Source organism: Copadichromis virginalis, linkage group LG16, assembly GCF_057382275.1.
Source record: "Copadichromis virginalis isolate Kocher_CV1m ecotype Utaka linkage group LG16, C_Virginalis_male_GT1.1, whole genome shotgun sequence".
Taxonomy (NCBI): domain Eukaryota; kingdom Metazoa; phylum Chordata; class Actinopteri; order Cichliformes; family Cichlidae; genus Copadichromis; species Copadichromis virginalis.
In genome coordinates this window covers 22,015,074-22,041,101 of record NC_140633.1, presented here as the reverse complement: position 1 = coordinate 22,041,101, position 26,028 = coordinate 22,015,074, and the positions used below count along the sequence as shown (strand labels likewise).

General features: G+C 39.1%; 1 protein-coding gene across 2 annotated transcripts; it reads right to left on the bottom strand.

Moving 5' to 3' along the window:
* Positions 1-828: 828 nt before the first annotated feature.
* Positions 829-22,154, bottom strand: LOC146690737 (nectin-2-like). 2 transcript variants are annotated; one of them, XM_085433803.1, is made up of 8 exons: positions 21,919-22,154; positions 15,036-15,383; positions 14,616-14,918; positions 13,230-13,323; positions 7,408-7,562; positions 6,802-6,901; positions 5,280-5,349; positions 829-5,038 (listed from the first exon to the last, which is right to left on the bottom strand). In XM_085433803.1, the coding sequence occupies exons 1-8, from the start codon at positions 21,986-21,988 to the stop codon at positions 4,979-4,981; spliced, it is 1,200 nt and encodes a 399-aa protein (XP_085289929.1). In that variant the 5' UTR covers positions 21,989-22,154; the 3' UTR covers positions 829-4,978. The 2 variants fall into 2 exon arrangements, with proteins under 2 accessions (XP_085289929.1, XP_085289930.1); XM_085433804.1 differs by having other exon boundaries at positions 829-5,017.
* Between the last annotated feature and the right edge of the window lie 3,874 nt (positions 22,155-26,028).

The window sequence follows — 26,028 nt, the reverse complement described above, 5'->3', positions numbered from 1 at the left end:
ATCTGTAACTACTGTTGTTGTTGTAGCCATTATTTTTTCTTGCATTGGAATTGCCCAAACACAGCGATCATACTTCTAATCAAAGAATTGTTGAATCATGTGGATGTGAAAGAGTGCGGATGTTTAGGTTTTATGACTTTGGAGGGGGGCTGAAGCTATAAGAATGTGAGAAACGGTCAGACACTTCGACATCTGGCGGACACCCTCCTGTCCACATCTCCCGTCTGGACATTTATGCTCCAGTGTTGTATGGAATAATGAGATTGTTGATTGAGCATTTATACACCGAGTGTTGTTCTTCCTTCAGCCCAAAGAACAAAGAATTAGGATATTTAACAATATTTAAGTTATCTCTGATCATGAGCAGTCAAAATTTTTCCACCAGGGCATTTCTTCCTCAGAGATGATCCCAGCACCACACAAAACACAACCACTATCTTTAATCCATCGGATGATGAAAATGTGTCATATTTTTCATAAAAATTGACTTATTTCATTAAAAATTCTTAAGAGCTGATCTTCATCTCTCCTCCCTGATTAGAATCCACAACTGTGACACTATATAAATAACGGAAGGGATAATGAGTGGTAAGTATTTTAGTGGGGGCTTCGTATGAAGCAACATCAACATAGCTAAGTCTGCAGCTTTCTTTGTTAAACCATCTCCGGTCCATTATGTGTTCAGTATGAGTTACCATGGTGATCTAGAGAGGTTGAAAGAAAGACATCTTTGTGGCACTGCAATGTGGGATATAATGGTGCAGTGTATTTAATAGAACAAAGAAATAAAAGTTTTTTTTATATTAATATGATAATGAGACAGGGGCATGCAGGTCATTTATGTTTATTCTATAAAATTAAAGCAAGTCAAAAAACATGGATTCTTATAAAAACACTTGTAAGAACAAAACAGCAGTTTGAGACATTCTGACTTTCAGTTTCTAGTAACGACGAGAATAGATAAAGAGCTACTTTTAAATGATTAAGACACAGTTTCACATGTATAATTGTTGGTATATTATTTCAGAAGAATTTATGAAATCGAACGTGAGGTTTTCTTTTCTTTTCTCCTGTGTCGTAGACAGTATTGAAACATGTCAGGTAACCCATGTCAGGTTCAAGTTTCTAGAAGACTTTTGTTTGCACCGGAGCCTTCCCCGGAACAATGCTACGTTACTTCCCCATCGCACGCAGCACTTCTGAGATATTTTATTTGATAACACAATCAGTTGATCACTGTAGTCATTTTTCTGGTCAAACATTTTGTGAGTAAACCAAAGCTACAAAGAAGCTGTGTAGACTTGTGAAATGAATATAGTCAAAACACTGCTCAGGCGAATTAGGAGCAGCTGGAGACTTGATAGTAAAGAATTAAACAAGATTACCCAAAAATTACAATCTGAGGTTTCCATCCATATGACGTGTTAGAAAGCTTTGGTCGGTGTATCTCATTTATCCACGAGATCCTGTATTGTAATATCATGGATGACAGGTGTGATATATACACTAAAAATATGTGTACTGAGTAGGGATGGGTACCGGTATCGGTTCTGTCATAAACGGTAGTAACCAGATCGAAAAGCAGCGCACATTTCGGTGCTTTATTTTTTTTCCTGAGCTGTGATACACTTTAGATTCTAGCCAATCATTTTACGTTTCCGAGGATAGTAGGCGGGTCCAGGTACGTACGTTCTTTTAGAGCAGAGCTACAGATTAAAAATGCCCAAAGCGAAGCGCTCAAAAGTCTGGCTGTACTTCACAGCAAAAGATGCAAACTCAGCAGCCTGCAACAAGTGCTTTAAGCTGATACTGTGATACTGTCAAAGGAGGTAACACCTCAAATCCGATGAAACACCTGGCGACGCATAGCGTTATTTTTAAAAGCCGAGAAATGCGCCATATTTGATAGCTTGCTGCGGGACCTCACACTGTGCACATCTACTGCAGGTGTGGTGCCTGTTATCGGACCCGGAGTTAGCAACATCCCCCAAAAACCCGAAGAGGAGAGTCCTGGCCTCTAGCCCTGCCAGTGTAGCAGAAATGATGACGGATGATGATGGCAGCAGCAGCCGTTCTTCTCTGCGTGAGTAGCTTAATGTTTTTCGTGTGTAATTTACGTTGAGTAGGCTAACCACATTATTAAATTAATGCATGTAAGGTGAACTAGCAAACATCATCATAGCTACATGTGTCTGTCTTCTTGTTTGATGGCAGATACTCCCTTCTCCCCAAAAAGGCTAAAATGACCAAAGAAAAAGTGGAAAACAGTTAAACATGAGAGGTTTTTGGACAAAGTCTGTGTTTTTTCCATTGTTTAAGCACTGCTTCCAGCCAAGAATGATACCATATATGCCCCATAGCTGCAGAAAAGGCTAACATTGTTATCTTTTTACAAATAAAACAGCTGAACACGAGAGGTTTTTGGACCAATTTTGTGTTCTCCATTCTTTAAGCACCAGTTTGAGCACCGTTTAAGCACCGGCACCGTTTCAAAAGTACTGGTTTGGCACCGGTATCGGATAAAACCTAAACGATACCCATCCCTAGTACTGAGGAACTGAGGAAGTCCTTATAATATTTATGCGATTACAATTAAAAAATTTCTTAAAAGGAGTAAAAACATCAACAATGTAACACTTCATAAATATAATTACAAAACAAACAAAATGCAGTGTTGAAATTTCAGGAAAGAAACAAAATGTAAATGTAAACAGTAACTTAAAGCTGGTTAATTTAAAACAAAGCAAACAGCACACTTAAATGATTTAAGGCTTTAAAAAAAAGTTGCCACAAACATGAACACCCACCCCCCTCCACTGAAAACAAAACAAGAAACAACAACAACAGTTAGTCCAAACTATATGACACACAGGAGAAGCTTTGCTGGTTGCTGCATTTTAAAACCAAGCAGTCATTAACAACCAAAACTTTGCAAGATGGAATTCAGTTGAATAAACTGAAAAATATCCATCTGTCCACATCCATTTCTGGTCATTCATTTCACTTTTTATTTACTTTACTCTCTCATCCATCCTGACTGAGTTGTCTGTAGTTTTGCTAGTATCCATGACTGGTAGCATGAGATGGTACCTGACGTTAGGGCTGCTCGATTATGGCAAAAATGATAATCACGATTATTTTCACTGAAATTGAGATCTCGATTATTTGACGATATTTATTTAACCCTTTAAGACCTACCATAGAACCAAGTCTGCCAGAGCTTATATATATATTTTTTTACATGTTGTAGTGCCATTTTTGGGAGCATTTCAAGTTGCTATACATCAATACAACTGTTATAGCCCATATTTTAATAATATGCATGCATTAAGTCCATAGTAACTACATTAATTGCAAAAAAAGTGCAATAAACTACAAAAAAATTGAAAATCGTTTTTGTTTTTTTATACATATATTTCTACTTGGAGAAATTTAAGAGTTTTATCCCTCAAAACTTTAAATACAAAAAAGTTGCAAAAAATAGTTTACAACAACAGGAAATTTATTTTGAGTGTCTTCATAGTTTTATTTTGGAGATACAGCAATTTTTATATACTGCAGGAAAAACGAAAACAATCCTATGATGCAAATTTGCAAAGAAAACAGCAGGTGCATCAAAATAAACTATTTCCAGCAGTGCAATTCGAGTTCTAAGCATCCCAGAAACTATTCAGAAAAGTCAAACATGACTTATAAAAACACCAGTATAGGCTTTTAAGGCTTACAAGTAAAAAAACTACATTTTCCACGAAAATGGCGGACATGCGATAGTTCGCGCTGACGTCTGTTTCAATGTGGGAAGTGTTACAAACAGCTGATCGGATCGGCAAAGCATGTTTCTGGAATATTATGTTTTTGTTCCTGTAAGCGCTTTTTATGCAATTTTTGCAAAGCTATATGTGGAAGGAAACCGTGACCGAGGACAAGCTGATGGCATGAGATGTAAGTACAACTCCTCTGGTTTCATATGCAAAAAAAATTATTGCGCTAGCTTACATGGTTCAGGTTCTACAGGGATTTAAAAATAGTTACACAAACTGGAGCGTGCCGCTCTGACCGGCTTTAAAGGGTTAACAATAACAATGTATTGAATAATGACTTTAAAAAATAATATAAAATAGTGTGCAAATACTGATATCAGTGCAAATGTTTGCAATATAAGAAATAAATGAAAAATGTAAGCATCTATGTTTAGTGAACTTTGCAGTGTTGCTCCGTGGTGCAGCTACGACACCGTAGCAAAGTTTACACACTATGTCTACTTGATCCACGTCTGACTCCGCGAACCCATAATGTTTCCACACCACTGAAGTTTTTTTTTTTTACCTCTCTTTTCAACCAACGGCAGTCACTCTCCTCTCCAAATAACTTCTGCTTAGCTTTCCGAGCTTCCCTCGGGTCCTCTTAATTGTTGTGACGTGTGTTTGAAATGCAGAGAGGTGCGCTCGATTTGCCACACGGAGCAGCGCGAGAGTAAAGCACAAGGGAGGGGCTAATAATCAGCTCAGTCATTTTTAATGATCGTTGAAAGCCCAGATCGTAATCGTGATTAAAATTCGATTAATTGAGCAGCCCTACCTGAAGTCTATTCAGGCTCCAGACATAGTTCAGCTGCTCCAGGACAGCATATTCATACATGCTGTTGCAAAAACGTTTGCTCTGCATTTCCCAGCACAGTGTATTACATGAATGCTGAACAATAATATACAAGAGTATTGACCCAGCAGCAGAGGTAGGAGCATTGCCACAGCGCTACAAAATGATATCAGTCAACTACTCGGTGGACTACTACTGCCCATGTTGATGAAACTGTCAAATCAGACTCAGTGAGGATGTCATGAGGTCCTAACATTCATAAATGGAGAAATGTCAATGGGGGAGGAATGTAAATGATACCAAGTACTTTAACCTGGTCCTTATCTGTTTATTCCTCAGTCTGCAATGACACGTTGGTGGAGCCCTCAGTACAGGTGCTGTATTATCCATTTCTGCTTTCCACAGCTGTCAGCTGAGATCCCTGAGAGAGACAATTCAGATCCTTTGTATAAAGCGGCATTTTAGTTATGACTGAATATGCAAGATTTTACAAGGACTATTTAAACTTTCCTCCTTGAATATTCAAAACACAATAATAATTTTACTGCTAAGGGGCTCAGATATTTTAAGAAGAAAATTTAATAAAATTAATTGTACATAATTAAACTCCAGTGATACCTTAAATTATGCACACATATATTTAGGGTGATGTTTAAAATTGTGGGAAACAAAAAGACTTTTACCTTTTCCTGGAGTATTTCTCTTTGGCTATTAGTCCCATTTTTAGAATCTTTTGAAACTAGATGATACCGCCTGTGAAAAAATACAAAAGACATAGCGTTCGCATTTTACGGTTAGGTTAGGAACTTTTAGGAGCAATAACAACTTTGTCTCTGTATCCCACCACATCTTAGTTTTTAATTCTCTTTTCCTCCTTTTGTGATTCTTTTCTGTTTTCAGATATTTTGTCACGGCTGCCAGGCCGTGTAGTGTTGGAGGAAAAGGACCCAAAATGCAGGCAATGACTGATGATATGAGTGAGAGTTTATTTACAAGTGGCAGAGTGACAAAAGCAGGAAGTAAGAAGAGAGAAGCTACTGAACAAACTGGGAAAACTAAATAGCAAACCTGAGATCATACGAGACAGGGTGAGGGGCAGAGAGAAGCAGACTAAAGAAAAGAACACCATGAAGCACAGATGAGCCAACAACGAGCACAGACCGACACCCACAATACACACACACACACACACACACACACACACACACACACACACACACACACACTGAGACCAGGTAATGACACACAGGTGGGAAGCACAGCTGATCCTAATACACAAGATGACCGGAGGATACAAGCTGAACACAGTGACACCAGACACAGACCTTCAAAATAAAACAGGACAATCACAAACACAAACTCCGGGACACAAACAGGGCACAAGGGGAGGACACAGGATACCAAAATCAGAATCAACTAGAACAGAAGACAGTAATCATACTAAACACAAAACGCTGGGTATATGACCCAGCACTATGACATTTTTATTGTTGATCTTTATGCATTTATTTTGTCCTCACTGTGAGGCACTGACTGAATTTGCTGTATTCAGGTGAATATACAACAAGTTTACAAGCATTGTCAAGTCCTTCAATTTCTCTCCCCAATCAGTCGCGGTAGACGACCGCCCCACTCTGAGCTTAGTTCTGCTGGAGGTTTCTTCCTGTATGGAAACTCCCACTGGGTTTAAATCTGGGACTCTCCACCATTTGACTCTTAGAACTGAAGAAGCTTCTCGGATGAGAAATGAAACGTCTTCAATCAACTTAAAGAAGTCCAGACGCTTTTCTTTCCAAGCTCCTTAGACTCCATTCTGTTATCTTGCACTGAGACTGACACATACATGTTGGAAGTTCACAGAAAAAGCTTCCAGGGTGCAAATGTAACACTTGGAATCCTCTCCAGACTTTTTACCTGTTTAATTTATAGTGCAGCCCACACTCTTCTGCAACAGTTTTAGAGGGAAATGCTGAATTATATTTGAGACCTTCAAAATATAATAAGACAACTGAGAATTGTATATAAAAGAACAAATATTACTGTCCAACCTCAGAGTCTGCACTGCAACGACACTAGTTTTTGTTGTTGTTTTTTTATGTACAAATGTGTGGACCTATTTGTACATCATGCGACTATGGTTTCACATGAGAAGTACTCGATATTATGCTACATATTAAGTATCTGTGGAGTCATTGTTCTACATACTTTTTAAAATATCCAGATTTAGATAAGCCCCATACTGCAGCTCCAATGACATTGAAGGAAACCAAAAGGCCAAATAAAGTCCAAGCAGTAGAGCAAGTTCCTGCAGGGAAACAAAAAGGAAGAATATAATGAGTTCCCAGTTTCCTGCAATTCAGTTTTATATTTTCACATTTAGATGGCTCAGCTGGTATTCAAACACCATGCAACACCTCCACTGAACACATTAAAAACTTGTACTGACAAGATTTGTTACGCAAAAGTAAATCAAAGAAACACGAAACAAACTTGATATGGTGGTCTACGCTTCAGTGGTGACTTGAATGATATTTCTTTTGAATGCAGGTTGTAGTTTAAGCTAAATTAGATGTTTACAAAGGCATTCTAACATGTTTTTTGGGCATGGCTGGAAAATCATTGAAGCTCCATAAGGAGAGGTTTTACTCAAATTTTAGATGTTCAAGTATGTATTTATATAAACTTGTGGAGGAGTAGCACCAGGAAACGGAATAAAATCAAAATGGCAAAACATCAGTTCAAATCCAAAAGTCAGAAACAAATCCAGAAAGATTCGAACAAACTGCATAGCTAAATTCAAGCTGACCTCACCTGATGCCACATGCACATAGAGCTGACTGTGTTTACTTCCATGTGGATTAGATGCTTCACATCGATAGAGGCCGTTTAGACCAGAGGTCAGACTCAGCAGTTGTAGCTTCGCACCCTCTACTTTGACAGCAGACTCCAGCAAAGGCTGGCCAGATCTGGAAAAACATGAACAAACTTTAATGTGAGATGTACAGAGAGGGCAGAAAACTGTGAGTTGCGTCAAAACTCACGTTAATTTCAATTATTAGCCATTTGTCTTTCATTGCTCACCCCAAGATACTGTATTGTTTCATTTTATGAATGCAAAAGTAAAGCTAACCTTACATGTTACATCATTTCTTTCTTGGGCAGAAAATTTTAGTTTTAGTAATGTTTTGTACTGTGTACCATCTTGTTCACCATTTTATAAGTTAAAAGAATCAAATTTAAAGCAATTTTTCCCTTTTGAATTAGTTTTTATTGCCTTATGTAGTGCATTGATTGGACAATTCAATAGGTCACATCTAAACAAAAGCAGGTTTGGATACCAGAAAATAAAACTTCTGTTTCTCCACAGGGTCCACATAGCGCTCAATAACTCTAACAGAAAGAACTAGTCTTAATCCCTTAGTGTAGCTTTAGAGCAATAAACATAAAGCAAGACTAACACAAACACGGCATTCACCAGGAATTCCTCACATCTAATGGATCATCAGCAGTAAACTATAGACAGAGAGCCCAAGAAAGACTACTGAGTGACACCAGTGCAGTTTAATGGATAGGACTTTCCTCATAATGAAATAAAAAACGAAAATAAAACAGCTTTAGTATAAGAAAAATATTCAAGTTATCTGTTATTCCTTTGTCTATTTATAAACATAACATTTGTTACTAGCAATCACTTCAAAATAATCTTAAGATGGAGTTTAGAGGGTGAAACTATTTTATTTTATATCATCCAAGTATGTCCTAACTTTCAATGCTGTAATTGACTGCCAAAGACTCGAAAATACAATGAATCATATCTTGGCCTTTGGCTTCACCTGCACAACAGTGGTGCCAAGGTAGGTGTACCTGGCAAAATTTATTTCCCCTGTGTCGGGAGCACGTGCTGAGCTGTCCAAATCACAGACAAACAGTATCCCACATTCTTGATTTTTAGTTGTTAGCTCTTTATACAGTAAAGTTACAATGGGACACAAATAATATCAGGCTGATCCTTTTTTTTTTTTGCCTGTCCCGATCGGTTCTTTAGACGTCAGAATTGTTGTCTGAAGGCCAACAAAGATCAACAAGGATGATATCAACTTTCAATATGAACTGTGCACACATCCTGTAAATGAGAACAAACAGGCAAGTCTGTACTTGTATCTACCTGAAAAGATGATTGCTTAATGCGTGCCAACTCTTTTTAAACCTGTAAAACAGTCCAATAAATCATTTGCTTTCTGAATATGTTATCCAGATTATTGGCCAACACAAGGCCTACTGGCTCTGATTTGAGAATTGGTTTCTATCTGCTGAGCTGAATCAGCCTACATACTTCCCCAGAGCTCCTGGACAGCCAAAACAACAGAGCTGCAATACTTCCAGATGCTTTCAAACAAGTTTGAACTGGCCTTTCTTTTACACATAATTTTCTTATACTGAAATGGACCTACTTGTGTATTTACTGGCAATATTTAGTTTTCAAGTGCAATTCTGCCACAAAGTTTTGTATCTTGCTTTTGATGGACAGTTTTTGTAGTTATCTTAGAGGGAAAAAATGGGATTCAGCTGCTCTGACGAGTTAATGATATCAACCAAAAATGTTGTCCCTCAAAACAAACAAGCAGACAGGAGTATTTCTTTCTGCAGGAAGTAGGTTGCAGAGTAGTTTTAATTTGGTATAATTTATATAATAATTATAATGCCCTGTAGCATTGGAGATAGCCACCCTTGGGAGGACTGCATTAATAAGCGTTATCAGACCAGATGTTACACGCCATATAAAGCATACAACGCTTTGACTGTGAATATGGTTTCTGCAGAATAAGACAGCATAGCAGTGGCTTAACTTTTGTTAAGTTGCATACCACAGATTGATAAAGAGTTGATAAAGAGTTCCTACACTCAGGTTGATCATTGACCATTTTTAAACAATACCGGTAACTAAAACCAGCATGATGCAGAGGTACAAAGGTTACAAAGATAAACAAACTCCCACATACTGCCCTGCTCACGTTTGGTATGTGTATAAAATGACAATAATTAAGTCGATCCAACCTTAATGGGCATGTATATGGGCAATATCTCTGCATTCCCGCACACACATAAAAGGAATGCATCAACATGAAAGCATTAAGTAGTATCACCAATGTTATATGAATCTAAAATTAAATCTTCAGATCTCAAATTCACAGACGTCAGCAACACATCAAATCATTATCAATCACGTTCCATTTATATTAAACCCAGAACAGAAACACCAAGTCTTTATGTAATAAAATATCAGGTTGTTGTGAAGAAATAAACAAGAGCCTCAAAACCAAACTGATTGTTTGAGAGTTACTGAATAAAACCATTGCAAAAGAATCAATATAACAGCCTTCATCCCAGCACGGATACAGAAAAGAGAGATGAAACTACTTTCTACTCGTGTGTGGTCAAGCAATGAGAAAATAGTGTATGCAGTTGTAGTGTCATGGTTCGCCAGTCCTCGCTACTCGACCTATCATATCTGGGGTTTTTTTAAGTTTTGTTGTCTGTTCCCGATCCCTCATATTCTTCTCTATGCGTATGGCGGTGTTCATGCCTTCGTGCAACACCTGGCCTGGAAAGTTTTCCCTCCCTGAAGCCAGCCATATCTGCCAGGTGATCACACTCACCGAGATTAGTCCTAATTCGAAATAATTGAGCTATATTGAGCTAAAACGTTAAAGTCAAACATTATGTTAACAAGTTTATTTTGTGCATGTGGATCAATGCAATAAGACTTGGCAATTTCAGTAAAATAAATACTTTATAAAGGAAGATATCCTTTTATGGCAAATTTGAACTACAACATATCCTAATACCACGGAGAACATTGGCCTTCCCCTCCTAAGTGCTCACCACCCATGGAGGCACCATAGATATTGGGTGGAGTCTGTATTGGGCGGTGGCTGAGGATGCTGTCTTTGGATGCCGTTGGGCACTTAGTTGAAACACCTCTTCAATGGTGGGTGGAGGTTCAGGGCGGTGATCCTGTGAATGGTAATCCAGGAATTCAATATTTATGGTCTATCATTATGCTCCTATTGTTATTTGGTCCTTGTACAACTGTAGTAAGAGCCTGTCCATTTTGCTAGTACTAAGTCAAATCCATTCCGAGTGAGTGTTGGACTTGGCCAAGACTGCTTACTTCACACTCTGCTTACGAGCTGAGTATGTGTTCCAAAGTAAGGCTGTCTATGTGCTCTAGTCTAGGCCAGCTGTCCACAACTCCCGGGTCACGGACTAGTACCGGTCCATCAGTCGTTTAGTACCAGGCCGCAAGAGTTGAGGCTTGGGTGTAAAATTTACGGTTTTGAGGGTTTTTAGCAGTTTTTGTTATTTTATTTTTATCATTTTTATCATTAACTCTGTTTCCCTGAGTCTTTTCCCGTGACTTCTGAAAAATCTTCTTTTTTTGGTACCGGTACTGGTTTTATTTTGTTGTATTTATCCGCGACACCTGAAAAGCCAGTCCATGAAAATAATGTCAGACATATACTGGTCCGTGGCGCAAAAAAGGGTGGGGACCGCTGGCCTAGGCCAGTGTTTCCCAACAGTACCTTGAGAAATGATCAGGTGTGCTGTGGAAGATTATCTGGTGCCAACTAATTAGTACTCTAAGCCAGACCTTCCCAAAGTGTGGGGCCCACCCCCTAGCGGGGGCGCAGAGCCATTGCAGGAGGGGCGAGGTATGAAAAGGAAAAAAAGAAAACAAAAAAACAACGCTTGGACACTGCTAGCATGGGGCGCCTACAGAAAAGCAAAGCAGGAGATGAAGCATCGCTGAATATGTTTCCAAACCAACTTCATTCTAAGCCAAAGACTAGAAAATATGGTGAAGCATATCTTCCCTTTAGTTTCACCTGCACAAGTGCCGAGGTAGGTCTCCCCTGCAAAATTGGTTTTCCCTTTGTCGGGAGCACCGCTGGGCTCTCCAAATCACGGACAAACAACATCCCACATTCTTGATTTTTAGTTCACAAACACTTTTAATGACTAACTACTCCTGACATTTTGGAGATGTTAGCTCTTTATACAGTAAAGTTACAGCGGGATACAAATAACATCAGGCCGTTTCTGCCACGATTTGTTCCCCCTGTCTAAATCATGGACAAACAGTATCCCACAGCTGTTTATGTTTTTAAACCCATTTTGCACAGAGAGGCATTTTTTTTAAAAAATGCATTGATAGCAATGTTGAATATTATTACACAGGAAAAAAACAACTACATGTAAAATAATTATACCATGACGCCTCTGCCTTTCTAAAAAGAGGGACAGTAACTGCGTGTTTATATGTAAGCGTGTAAAACCTGAAGACGAAACAGCTGCGTTTTCAAAAATACCCGTGTAGGTGCGGACGTAGCGTAAAAGAGTTAGTAGTTTATTTTCTTACTACCTGCAGATTACTTGTATTTGCTTAATTGTTTACTAAATGTTTGAGGTGTGAAATAAACCGCAATTGAGCAAAATATGGGTGTGTGTGGTTGGAGGATGTGTAAGTGCGTGCGTGTGTGTGCGCGCGCGCACGGGGTGGGGGGGGCAACATTTTCTGTAAAACAAAGGCGGGCCCAGCGAAAAAAAGTTTGGGAACCACTGCTCTAAGCGATCGGCGTGAGTAACGGACAGAACAATTACATTTTCTTCCACTAGAGGGCAGTACAACTACTTCATCCAATTAAATGGATATGCAACTGCCAGTTAAACAGAAGAAGACAAAGACGAAATTATATAATTGTCATACTGTGAGACATGCAGCGCATAATAGCAACAGATAAATATTTGAAAAGGAAAAAGTCAAAAGGTCAGTCTCACCTTGGTCCCCAGATGAAGGCCCTAACATGAGTAGTGGGCAAAAGAAAGCAAAAAAGGTATACTGGGAACAAAATGAACGACTTCAACTATACCTGGTGCGCAGAGAAAAATTATCTGAACACTTTTTGTGACATTTTGTTTGGTGGTGTGCTGTGATTTTTCTAACGTGAAAAATGTTCCGTGGCTCCAAATGGTTGGGAAACATTGGCCTATGCTGGATGCAGGGTGCAGTTTGCACTTTACCACTGCACTCTGCTACTTTAGTGCAATAAAACAAATAAATATCCATGTCTTCACTCTTCAAACGTTGTAGACTGCTCCAGCATTTTCCTCCACCCTGCATACCAATTAAAACCAGCTGATTGTACCAAAGTGCTCATGAAGTAAAGGTTGATGTTTGTTTTTCCCTTTCTATCCACCATCATTCAGTTAACTCAAGAACCTTTGTGGCATAATTGTAATGCAAGTAACAACATATTAGTAACTAATTATATTACTGAATTTAGTATAGTGTTAATGGTATATTACTGTATAACTGATAATGTAATGTAATTACAGTAAAGCCTTACTTTGGAACATGTTTCACTGAATACTGCTACATGATGTAATATAGCCTTAAATACAATACCTCTGTCTCAGGGTTTATTTTTTGTGTCAAAGAACATAAATCAAACTCTGAGGGTGCAGTTTAAATTCTTTTTGAACCACATCTTGAACACAGTATAATTAAGATCAACTAAAAAAAACCCAGAGTACTGGAATGTTTTGGTTAAACCATTCTGCAAATTAATTACCTGCTCCAGTTATATTTAGCTTTTGGGTTGGCTTCTGCCACGCACTCAAATGTGTCCTCTGAAATCAGGCTGATGTTCACTTCTGTGGGAGAGACTGCAAAAAAAGAAAACAAGAACAGATTTAATCCTGAAATAAAGAAATAACATTTCACACGTGTTTAAATCCTATAATGTTACATAAAGTACACTTTGGTGAACTTTTGTTTACTTTCAATTTCATTCAGAGAAACATTTTTTTCTTGTTGCATTCTGACACGACACCACTACTGATTTACACTACTTTGTGGATGCAAACAAAGTGGGCTGTGGATATGTGCATGTGTCATGCTCTTAGTTGTTGATAAGATTTATATCAATCAAAGCACTGACAAAAAGCATGCATACCGCTGTGCTGCTTCACAGGATTCTAAAAAAATATCAAGGCTAGCCTCTGTTTTAAAAGTTGAAACCATGCTATTCTCCTTCTTTGGCTTGCCAACAGTCACTTTCAACTATGCATGCCAAGTTTTGCCTTTTAAGGGAATTTTCAGACACATAACACCACAAATGTACCACATCACTAAGCAAAGCTACTGAATGAGCTTTCTCTTTCAAAATAGCCTCAGCTATTTTTGTCTTATGGTTTGACCCAACAAATCTCTTTCTCATTATCAAATTATCCTTGTGAGAGCAATTTGTTTTCATTTATATTTTGTCTGAAATGTCTATTTCTGCTTGACATTTTGACAATTGACCCTTTACTCAAAGGAAAGTCATGAGATCAAAGATGATGTGGCAAGTAAAAAAATCCTGAAGAAGAAGAACAACTTTAAATATTTTATGTTTTCTGTTGCAGAAAGTATGTAAGTGAGGGTTACTGTCTAACAAAAAATGATTTAGAGTTATAAATATCTATATTATATTATTGCTAATATATATTGTAATATATCTATATCACTAAAGCACTTCTGGATGGATGCAAACTGCATTTCGTTGCCCTGTACCTGTGCATGTGCAATGACAATAAAGTTGAATTCTATTCTATTCTATTCTATTATAAGCACTGAATGATCAGACTTTGCTTTTCTTTTGTTTTTAAAGTATTTTATCATTAAATATGTGCATGGCTAGATAACAATGAGTAACCAGTATAGAGAAATTATCCAAGATGTTTTTGCAGACTTTCTACAGTTTAGTAATTAAACAGCTGAGTGTAATACTGGGTGGTGTGTCTGCGACATGCCTTTTTAAAATAGAACAACATGACATTCAGGTAATAATTCTGACTTGTCTTGTATCATACACGACAGTTTTAACCAAAAATCTGATCAAATCATTAAAAATTTTTAAATCAACAGTGACACAAAAGAAGACAAATAATAAACTACATGAGCAGCTGATACTCACAGTAGACCTGTATGGTGAAGGGCAGACTTATTTCTTTAGTCAGAAAGTCACCGCTGATGACACACTGGACCCGTTGACCATTAATCTCTCTCGTAGGAACACCAAACAATGAGCTGACTGTGGTAGTCGTACCGTTGTCATACTGGATGGAGTTTGTTGTCGTCCTCACTTTGTCTCCCAAAGCACCAGTGAGCCACCTCACCTCTGCAGGAGGCTTCGATCCAGCAGCCGTGCAGGTAGCAAATAAAACCTCTTCTGTGCCCAAAGTCGGAAGATTCTCCTTGACGTTTGTGAAAGGAGGCACTAGGAGAGTTACAGCACACAATTACTTAACATGGGAGCAACATGGTGAAAGTAACTGTTTCAAACACAAGCGCAAAGAGAATTATTCTAAATAAAAGTTGTTTTTTTCTTCCATACCAGTCACTTTTAGAGGTATTTCAGTCTTCTGATTTCCACTGGGAAACAGGGTGAAGATGCACGTGTAGCTGCCTTCATCCTTCAGGGCAACATTGGATAACTGGAGAGTTCCATTTTTGTCATTAAAATTCCCGATATATTTAAATCGATCATCACGTCCATTGACAAACCGTGTTTCTTGACTTGGTCCAACAGTGATAAAATTGTCATTACTGGGTTTTTCTCTGGTCCTCCTCTGCCAGGTAATCTGTATCAAGTCTTCCGTGGAGTCAGTGAGTCTGAGTTTGCAAGGTAAGATAGCTGTATCGCCTTGAACCACTGTCACGCTTCCATCAATCACCTGCAGAGCTGTAAAGTAAATGAAGAAGTATTAATGATGGGAACTGAAAAAGTTGAAATAGAGTGCCCAATAAGGTTTACAGGATTAAACTCTAAAGTATAAGTTAACTTGTATCTGTCCTCCTGCTTAGTTTTTTTTTTTTTTTTATGCAAGGCACAACACATTAATCATTATATGTTGCAAGAACACTTGATGGTATTTATGACAAACTGGACTCAACCTCACACTGTATGGAGAGACAATCAAAAATCATGTAGTGGAAAAAAAAATTGGTCAGCTGTATTATATTTTATGCTCCAGCTACTGACTGAACACCGTGGCTTTAATTTTGGTTTGCATCATGCTTTTTCAAGATGTACTATTGCTCAGCTAGTAGTTAGTGAGCATTCACAGACAAACATGGAAAAATACAGACAATGGTGGCAATCTGCTCTCAACCAAAGTAAACACTTAGTTTTTGGTGCAGCACCTACTTTGTAACCAACTTCACCCAGCAAGAGACTGAAACCTCCAGGAACTACTGCCACCTAGTCTGGAAATACACATTTCTCATGTGCTCAGGGATATTCAAATCCAATGAGTATGTTGGAATAATCTATTCTGCTTAGGAAGTTACTTAATGAGTAGGATGATCTGTAAGTACCTGCAGGGCATCTGTATACATTTAAACAAAGAGCTGACATGTCTGTGTAAACGAGTGTGTGTGTGTGTGTGTGTGTGTGTATATATATATATATATATATATATATATATATATATATATATATATATATATATATGCATGCAGAGATGCAGAGGTGTGCTTGATTGACAGCAGAGGGAGACAGTGTAAAACACTGAAAGACGCTCTATACATTCCCTCATTTCCACAGAATCTCTTCTCTGTGAGAGCAGCCACCGCGAATGGAGCTACTATCATCTTTTTGGGACATTGCAATCATAGTGACATTCTGAAGTTACAAAATGTGGTTGAAGGTATGAAAATCAAAGGGAAAACTGACAACCAAAGTTTGAACTGTGAGGTGTGTATTCAGGGAAAATTTGTCCAGACTAGGAATAGAAACCCTGACAGAAGAGTCGCGAAACCTCTCGAGCTGGTACATATGGATCTAGCAGGGCCGATAGATCCAGAATCACGAGATGGACACAGATATGCATTATTGTTTACCGATGACTTTTCCGGTGCAGTATTTGTATATTTTCTCAAGAACAAAAGTGAAACAATGCAAGCAACTGAAATCTTTTTGGCCGATACAGCCCCACACAGGACGGTAAAGTGTATCAGGTCAGACAACGGCACAGAGTTCATGGCAAAGAGTTACCAGGCATTGTTAAACAAACATGGAATAAGACATGAAACTTCAGCCCCATATTCCCCTCACCAGAATGGTACAGCAGAACGTGGCTGGAGAACACTTTTTGATATGGGAAGGTGCATGCTTATTGAGAGTGCCGTACCAAAGGAATTATGGACATATGCAGTTCAAACAGCGGCCATTGTGAGAAACAGGTGCTTTAATAACCGGACAGGACAGACACCTTACGTTTTGCTGACTGGGCGGAAGCCCAATCTATCCAGAATGCGAAAGTTTGGGTGTGAATGTTATGCTTACAAGCAAGACAAGGGTAAGCTGGATTCTAGCTGTACAAAAGGGATTTTTGTAGGCTACGACAAAAACAGTCCAGCATACAAGGTTTATTTCCCAGACAGCGCAAAAGTGCAAAAGTTTAGGCTGGTTAAGTTTGTAACCAAACACAATGAGGAAAAGCAAACACAAACTGATACGACATCTGAGGATGAGGACATACAGGTGAGGGAGAGACCAAACATGAACAGGGAAAGCCCCAGTACCAGTTCACAGGAACCAGTACTGACAACCAACCAGAAGTGAACAGTCAGATGCCACTTAGTGATGAGACTGAAAACTCCAGAAGGTATCCTTCTAGAACAAGAAAGAAACCAGATTATCTAAATGAATATGAGTCGGGAGAAGACATTGATGAACAAGTGCTGACTAACATAGACTACTGTTACAGACTAATAAGTAACTCACCCGTGACATTCAGTGAAGCTGTAAAGTCACCCAACTCTAAAGAGTGGAAAGCAGCTATGGATGAGGAAATGCAATCCTTAAACGAGAACAACACTTTTACCCTAACAATCTTACCTGAGGGAAAGAAAGCAGTGGGGGGTAGATGGGTATATGTGAAGAAAAACAGTGGTGATGGATCAGAGAAATATAAAGCACGGTACGTAGCTAAAGGTTACAACCAGTGTTTTGGGATAGACTATGATGAAACTTTTTCTCCGACTGCTAACCTGACAAGCATAAGAGTATTGATGCAGTGTGCAATACAAGAAAACCTGATTTTGCATCAGATGGATGTAAAAACTGCATACTTGCATGCACCAATAGATTTTGAAGTTTATGTTGAGCAGCCAGAAGGCTATGAAGTAAAAGGCAAAAACAGATGAGAAACTGGTCTACAAGCTAGAAAAGTCACTTTATGGGCTTAAACAGTAAGGCCGAAACTGGAACAGGACATTACATGACTATTTGATAGAGAACGGTTTCATGCAGAGTCCTGTAGAGCATTGTGTTTACACAAGGAAAACAGGAAAAGACAAAGTGATCATGATCATATGGGTTGATGATATTATTATTGCAGCCAGTGATGAAAAGGGTTCTGAAAACTGTGAAGGGAATGCTAACTACAAGGTTCAAAATGAAAGATATGGGGAAACTCAAACATTTTCTTGGTATTGATTTTGAGCAAAGCAAAGATTGTGTAAAAATGTCACAAGAGCGATATGTAGAAAACATACTGGAAAGATTTCAAAGGCAAGACTGTAAACCAAGATCAACTCCTTGTGAACAAAAGTGGAACTACAATGATGATGCTGAGAAAATGAACAATGTCAGAATGTACAGAGAGGCAGTAGGTAGCCTTATTTACTTGACCTCTTGCACACGACCAGATTTGAGTTTTGTTGTAAGTAAGCTGTCACAGCACTTCAAAGAACAAGCTGTGGAACATTGGACTACTGTGAAACATGTTCTAAGGTATAAGGTGTAAGCATATTGATATCAAGTATCATTTTGTGAGATCAACAGTTAATGCTGGAAATTTGATATTGGAATATTGTTCGACAGGTCTGATGGTGGCTGATGTTATGACAAAGCCAGCAACAAAGGGGAAGTTATTAAAGTTTGAGAAATATATGTTTGGAGTGTAAACAAATAGTAAAGAGAAACTGTTTCTTTTGGAATGCATGTAAAGCTGACAACGTGAGTGCAAGTGGGGGTGTTGAGCTAGTTAATAGGTAAGGTGCCCTCATTGTCATCTGTTGTGAGTTTATTTTTGAAAGGATGCTTCCTGTTATGCTGCAGAGTGCACGCGAGAGTTCAATAAACAAAGTCACCTTTTGGTGTAAAATGTTCCGGTGAAAGCCGATGCCCCACGTGTGATTATTCCTCCGTCTAGATAATAAGTATCTTCAATATTCATGCAGATTCTGCTGGAAGACCCGTCTCTGCTAACAGACACCAAGAACCACCAACGCACCGATGTTTGAGGGCGTCAGTCACTGGCAGGGAGAGTGGTGAGGGGAGACAGGCCTCCATAGCTTGGAGGGCCTGAGAGGTCCCTAGAGAGGTGGCGTCTAATACCCAACCTGACAAATAGACACAGGCAAACAGGCACACACAGATACAGACATCCATTCCCATCGCCATGCACACATACTCAGCACTCACCCAACGTCGAGATGGACATAAATAGACACTGTACACAGTGGCGTGTCTAGAAAATTTTTGTTGGGGGGGCCAGGTAGGGGCACAGATTTGGAGAAGGGTGGCAGATTTAATTGGCAGATAATGTTTAAAAAAAAAATTCTACCAACCCTTAACCATAATTCAATAATCCTATAAACCTAATAACCAAATGCACTTTTAACTCTTATTAGAATGAGATTTTAACCACTACGGTGCAAAGTTTTTAGATACTGCGTTGATAAAGTACAAGAGATACAATCAGTGCTTTGTCAGTGTTTACTCAGCATTCAAGGACAGCAATATTTGCATAGTATTTTTACTGACATATACTGCACATATGTTTTGGGCAAAAACATTTTTGAATATTAAAATACGAACATTTGTAGCAAACAATTGACAAATTAGCCAGTTCCAATGTAAAACTTTCTCTGCCTGTTAAAAAAAGAAGATAATCTTCTCACAAACTGGTGTTTGATTTTGAAACAGGAAAAAAGTGGAGAAACAACTGAAAAGACTAATATTTGAATAAAACCTGAAAGCAAGTAAATACTTTCTATGCTGCCTTATGGTAAACTTTGGTAATATTGATAAAGAACAACACTGGCTGATGATGAAATACATTCAGCTGGCATGGTGACACTGCCAGTATAACCTGCAGGGCTGGACTGGGACAGAAAATCAGGCATTTTGACTACAGACCGACCCACCAGGTATTAAAGCCATAAAGCCTTTGAATGAAAACAAACCCTGTTGTGACAGTGATGTACAGTCTTTTTGGTATATGTATGATTTCTATACATTTTACGTCAGATAAAAACTTTGGTTGTAAGATTTAGATAATTATTTAATAAAAGCTAGATATTTTAAATGAGAATAAGAAAGAAAAGTATTTCTTTGTGCCCCCTTTCCCTGTTAATGCCCTACCTGGCCCCCTGGCAAAACTTTGCTAGACCCGCCCCTGCACAGTTACCAGCTGTCAGCTACATAAAAAAGGATCCTGGTGGGTGGTCTTCACGTTTCCCTCTCACCAGATATCCAAACCGACATCATGACCAGCAGCTTTACAGCTGTGGCTCCAGCAAACATCAGCTGATACTAGAAATTAATATTAAATAAATTCTAACAACAGCCGATCAAGCTTAAACGTGCTGCTGTTGTTTAGCGCGACATCTGCTGGTTTCGTCTTTCTGGCGCAAAGTGGGCGATAAACAAACAAGAGAGAAAAGCCGATCAGCTGATCATTGATCAGTTTCATGATTGAAGTAGCAACAGGAGAGGCAGGATGAGAGAAGAGGCAGCTGTGCAGCGTAAAGACAGAATAAATCCAGCTTTGTGTCTTTTTCCATTCTAGCTGAAGTTCGGGACAAACTGTGTCTCTTCTCAGCTCAATACGAAACGTGTAATATTTTCTCTGATTGAGGGACCATTCCATTTTTTTAAGGAGCCGTTGGCAACTCTACTAACTAACCTTATGAATAAAATAAAGTTCACTATCAGTAACATCATAGCAACCGAACAGCTGTATAAAAACTCCAAGCTGGCTAGAACGCAGTATGAGTTATTGCAACTGACAGTAAAAAGTCAGCACAACGAAAATAAACTCCACCTAAACTTAGTTTATATCTGACCCAGATAGACTGCAGGTCATGACTTCTTACCTGAAGTTCAGTTCACCTGACACTCGGACTGGTGGCTGCCTCGGGGCTCTCCTCCTGCCTCCCCTTCCCTCATCCACCTGCTGCCTCTGTGGAAGCCCCGCCATAGCCACCACCAAACAACGGAGTTATTTCTACACATCGACCTGCATCTGGCCAATCCACCACCTCTCATTGTTCATGCCGTTACAAAAAAAATAAAAAATAAGTCAAATAAGCCCGATGGCCAGTCCAGCTATGTTAACCTGCAACCAAATCTGCAGCTCCATACAGCAATGTTACGACTTAGATTACATCTTATAACTCATAACTCTTATGTTAGCTCCCCTCTGTAGCATACTGTCTGAAATATTCCACGGCTGCAATAATTCTTTAAGTGTTATTTTTTCCTTGGTATTCTAATTTCGCCGAAGTTTACTAAACTCAACAAACTTAATATTACTTACCGGGACATTTATTCTGTCCTCATTTTCTTTCACCGAAAAATTGTTTCCTGCAGTGACGTCTTTCGTGCTTGGCTCTCCTACCTTTGCTAACGTGATGCACATAGCGCAGAAGCCGATGCTGCATTCACTTACACTCGGATATCTGAGCGTCACCGTGAAAACATAATCGGACATTTGATATTTGATTGAATTTTATTGTTTTGCCTTTGGGGTGGCACCTGGGGTGGCCAGTCTGGTTGGGGGGGTGGCCTGTGCCCCCCCAGGCCACCCCGCTGGACACGCCATTGACTGTACACACAATCACACTCCTCAAACATACTCTAAACCCCAGGTCCAGGTACCCTTTCCCCTAGAGGGGGAAACTGCACCTAGACCAAGGAGGTGTTAACTTTTCCCTGGAGTGGAGACAAGGAGATCGCCCCCGAGTCCCGATCCCTCCGCCCGCTCATATGTTGATGTGTGTGTGTTCTTTTTACGTTACGTTACGTAAATCTCAATACACGCGCATAGCTCTGTTTCGCACACACCGACTAAGATTGACGCACAAATCTGTATCTACAAATAACCCATCTTTCTTAGCGTTTGCCCTTTGATCCATGACTGTAGTTATATGAGCTGTGTTGTAGTGCAAGCATGCATGAATAAAGACAAAATCTTTCTACATACCTTCAGCACCGCTGCTCAGCAGGAGCACAGCCAGCAGCACCAGGCAAGGTGCCAAAAAGAAACAACACATTTCAATTTTTCCTGAAATAACTGCGCCCGAAAACACAAACAAGTCCACCTGTTTGCTCTTCTTTTTCCTGCGAGCAGCTACCCATGCAGTACAGGGTTGAGTTCAGTTAACAAGTTAGAAACACGTTTCTAAAGTGACGACGTTTCAAATCCGTATACTGTGAGGGCGTGTGAGAAAAAACAACGTTCCTCCGTAACTCCGTAGGTGGAGTCAGCAATTACATGATCCTTTGCCCTGTATTTCGTTTGGATCACGGAATTAAGAAATTTGCTTTCAAATGGGGTTTTTTTTGCATCCCAGAAGTTTTTCCTTGGTGATCATTCCTCTTTGATTGTACAGTACGGTACAGTTTTGTTAAACACAAGTTTTATGATGCCTGTTAGTGGCATCAACATAAATATTCAATTAAGAGTCAGCGAGGAAGATAAAGCTGGTGACGAACAAAAAACAGGCTATGTCTGTTACAAAATGCTCATACACACCACTAAGTATGTCTTAAATTAACATTGTTAACAAGTGTTTAATTTAAACAAGAATACAAGAAACATAAACTGATTGTTCTTCTTCTTTTCGATTACACCTGTCCAGATGAAAAGTGTTTAAGTTCACTTGAAAAAGCCACGAGAAGCATCCAAATACATTTTTAGAAAGCGCCTCACTTTCAGAGTCTTAAAGTAACTGAGCAATTTTAAAAATTGTGTTTAGTATTTGGGTGAAAATCATTTTCAGTCAGTTACTGGCTAAAATTTAGAATCACTTCTAGACTCAAGTCAGAAATCACCAAACACTGTAGGCTATATCAATAATTTACACACTTGGGTGGTGTGTCATACTTTTCATTGTCATTGTGGATGTTAACTAAGTTTCGACTTATTTAAAACTGTTAGTCATTCGAACTTTGGCCCGCTTCTCCGCCTCCACCCTCCACGTTGCTTTAACAGTATCCCTTTGTTTGGGATCCCTGAACCCTTTAGTTTTAATTACTTTGGATCACAGATCTGACAACTTTGTTTTTATGAAAAAAAGGGCCGTATTTTTTTCCCATCACAGGATTTTGGCTTGTGAATTATTCCTCTTAGGTTGCACATTTTTACTCGCTACATATTATTATACAGACTTTCTATCATTTTATTTAGTTTTGTTTTAAAAAGTTAGGGGGTGAGGGGGGGGGGAGTGTACTAATGGATTCAAATTACAGTACAACATAGTCATAGATTTGCTTTCTCTATGTTTCCAGCACTGCTTTCCCCTCTACACGATGTTTAACAATTAAATACAATTTAAAAAATCCCTAAATGTTATAGAATGTAATAGATCATGTGAAACGTTTCAGTTCATTCATATTACTAAACATTTCCCATCACTCATCATCATTCATTCAGATGAAAATACACTGTTTCAGACCAAATAAATAAATAAAAGAAAGGGACTGAAGAATAGTGTATAACACAAAGTCAGCCAAACTTCAGACTAGAGATGGCACGATACCACTTTTTTATGTCCGATACCGATACCGATATCATAAATTTGGATATCTGCCGATACCGATATGAATCCGATATAGTGTTTTTTAATCAACAAAACTGTTTTTTAAAATATCTTGCTGCATTTTGCAAGTCTGCAAGTTCATACTCAAGTTTAAAACAACAACTACACTAAAGCTATTCTGTTATACCTGTATACAAAAAAAATATTTCATAGTTCAGCAATACTGATCAATCTAATAAACTTAGACCTACACCATCCTCCCTATTCTGGTATTTTAAAGAGTACTTAGCGTAAATATTAAGCAACCTAACTAATAGGGTTCCAACTCCCAGCAACAACAAAAATAAATAAATAAAAAATAGGGAACCACCCCTCACGCTCCACCTCATGATGCTTAATCAACGTAATCAACCTTAATTTGATGCAGTGTGAAAAAAAATGCACAGAAATCAATTATTTTTCAAGAAATATTAAATAGATTCAACATCTTTCTTCAACAAAATTGCAGACTGCACAGATGGTACCTTCCCAAAGGAAAATGTACTATAGCTTACTAGGGTATATATATTAGACTTAATAGTCACTATATACAGTAATTGACTTCTATTCATTTTACATCAAATTAAAACTTTGGGTGTCAGATAATTATTTATTAAAAGCTAGACATTTTAAATGAGAATAAGAAAGAAAAGTATGTCTTTGTGCCCCCTTTTCCCAGTTAATGCCCTATCGGCCCCCCTGGCTAAACTTTGCTAGATCCGCCCCTGCACAGTTACCAGCCGTCAGCTACGTAGAAAAAGATCCTGGTGTAGAAAGTAATATTAAATAAATTCTAACAACAGCTTATCAAGCTTAAACGTGCTGCTGTTGTTCAGCCGCTGGTTTGCTCTTTCTGGCGCAAAGTGGACCAAAAACAAACAAGAGAGACGGACTCACAACAGAAAAGCCGATCAGCTGATCATTAGCAGTTTCAGATTGAAGTAGCAGCCGGAGAGCGAGAGGCAGTCGCTAGTTAAGCTTAACTGGGAATGCTTTACAAACATTCAGAGATGGACTTACACACTTGCTTTACTTCTCTCGGGGATAACTTTGTCGGAGATGAAATGCCAGGTTGCTAGCGAAGCTCCACATGCTATCCAGACCACCGACAGGTCCCGCATGCCACAGCTGCTCTATCACGTGATGCATACTGCTCCGACGTTCTGAGGCGAGTTACGGCGTGTTGCAAGTTTTGTGAGGTGCTTTCGTGATATTTAATGGATCGGATTACATTTTTTTATTTTTCTCCGATATCCGATCCAGTAATTTAGGTCAGTATCGGACCGATACCGATACGTAATATCGGATCGGTCCATCTCTACTTCAGACATATCAATCTGTCCAGTTAGGAAGCAAGAACCACTGTTAATCTACTTCACCTGCTTTGGTTAAAATAAAAGTGGCAATAATTCCACCGGAGAGGCAACACGACGACCCCCAACAAGACTGCCTGGTTTTATTTTTCTAGTTTTAACTCTCAACTGGTAAATGGCCTGTATTTATATAGCGCTTTACTTAGTCCCTAAGGACCCCAAAGTGCTTTACATATGCAGTCATCCACACACACATTCACACACTGGTGATGGCAAGCTACATTGTAGCCACAGCCACCCTGGGGCACACTGACAGAGGCGAGGCTGCCGGACACTGGCGCCACCAGGCCCTCTGACCACCACCAGTAGGCAACGGGTGAAGTGTCTTGCCCAAGGACACAACAACCGAGACTGTCCAAGCCGGGGCTCGAACCGGCAACCTTCCGATTACAAGGCAAACTCCCAACTCTTGAGCCACGATCGCTTATCTCATCCTATCTGGTAGGATGAGATAAGACATGCTTCTGATGAGATGGTGGGTAGTGTCCTTTAAACTTCTACCAGACTATGTGGACCATTTGGTGTTGTCAAATGCACAGAATCAGAATCAAATTTATTGGCCAACTATATGTGGAAACACATACAAGGAATTTGGTTCTGGTCGATGGTGTCTCTCAAACGCAGCAATGCAAAACACACAATATATCAGCCAGAAAAGAAGAAATAAACAATACACAATATCTACAAACAATTCAAAACATTAAAGAGTGAAGGTTAGGGAGCATTAACAAAATCAGTGCTTTTGTCACCCAGGAATTGCCTGTTGCCTAACCCAGGCCCCACTGCATGGTTCAGGTGTCAGTTGCAGACCTACCAATTCTGGTGTTCTCAGGAAAATGACAATCAAGCTGCAGGTCTGTGAGCAGACCATCTAGTTTTACAGCCGGAAGACCTGTAACTCAGGTGAACTTCCTTTTCATAATACATGGCTAATTAAAGTGCTATTCAAAGGTGAATTCTATTGAAATTCTATTCAATTTATAATTTGCATTCAAACCTTGATCAAAGGTACAAAAATAAATGGGATTAACTATGACTATGAAAAGAACCATTGACAGGCTAGGACAAGTAGTGGATGTCTAACCTTTTATCTGGGCATTGCTGGAATACCTCCATAGGGAAAGTCATTTTTTGTGTGTA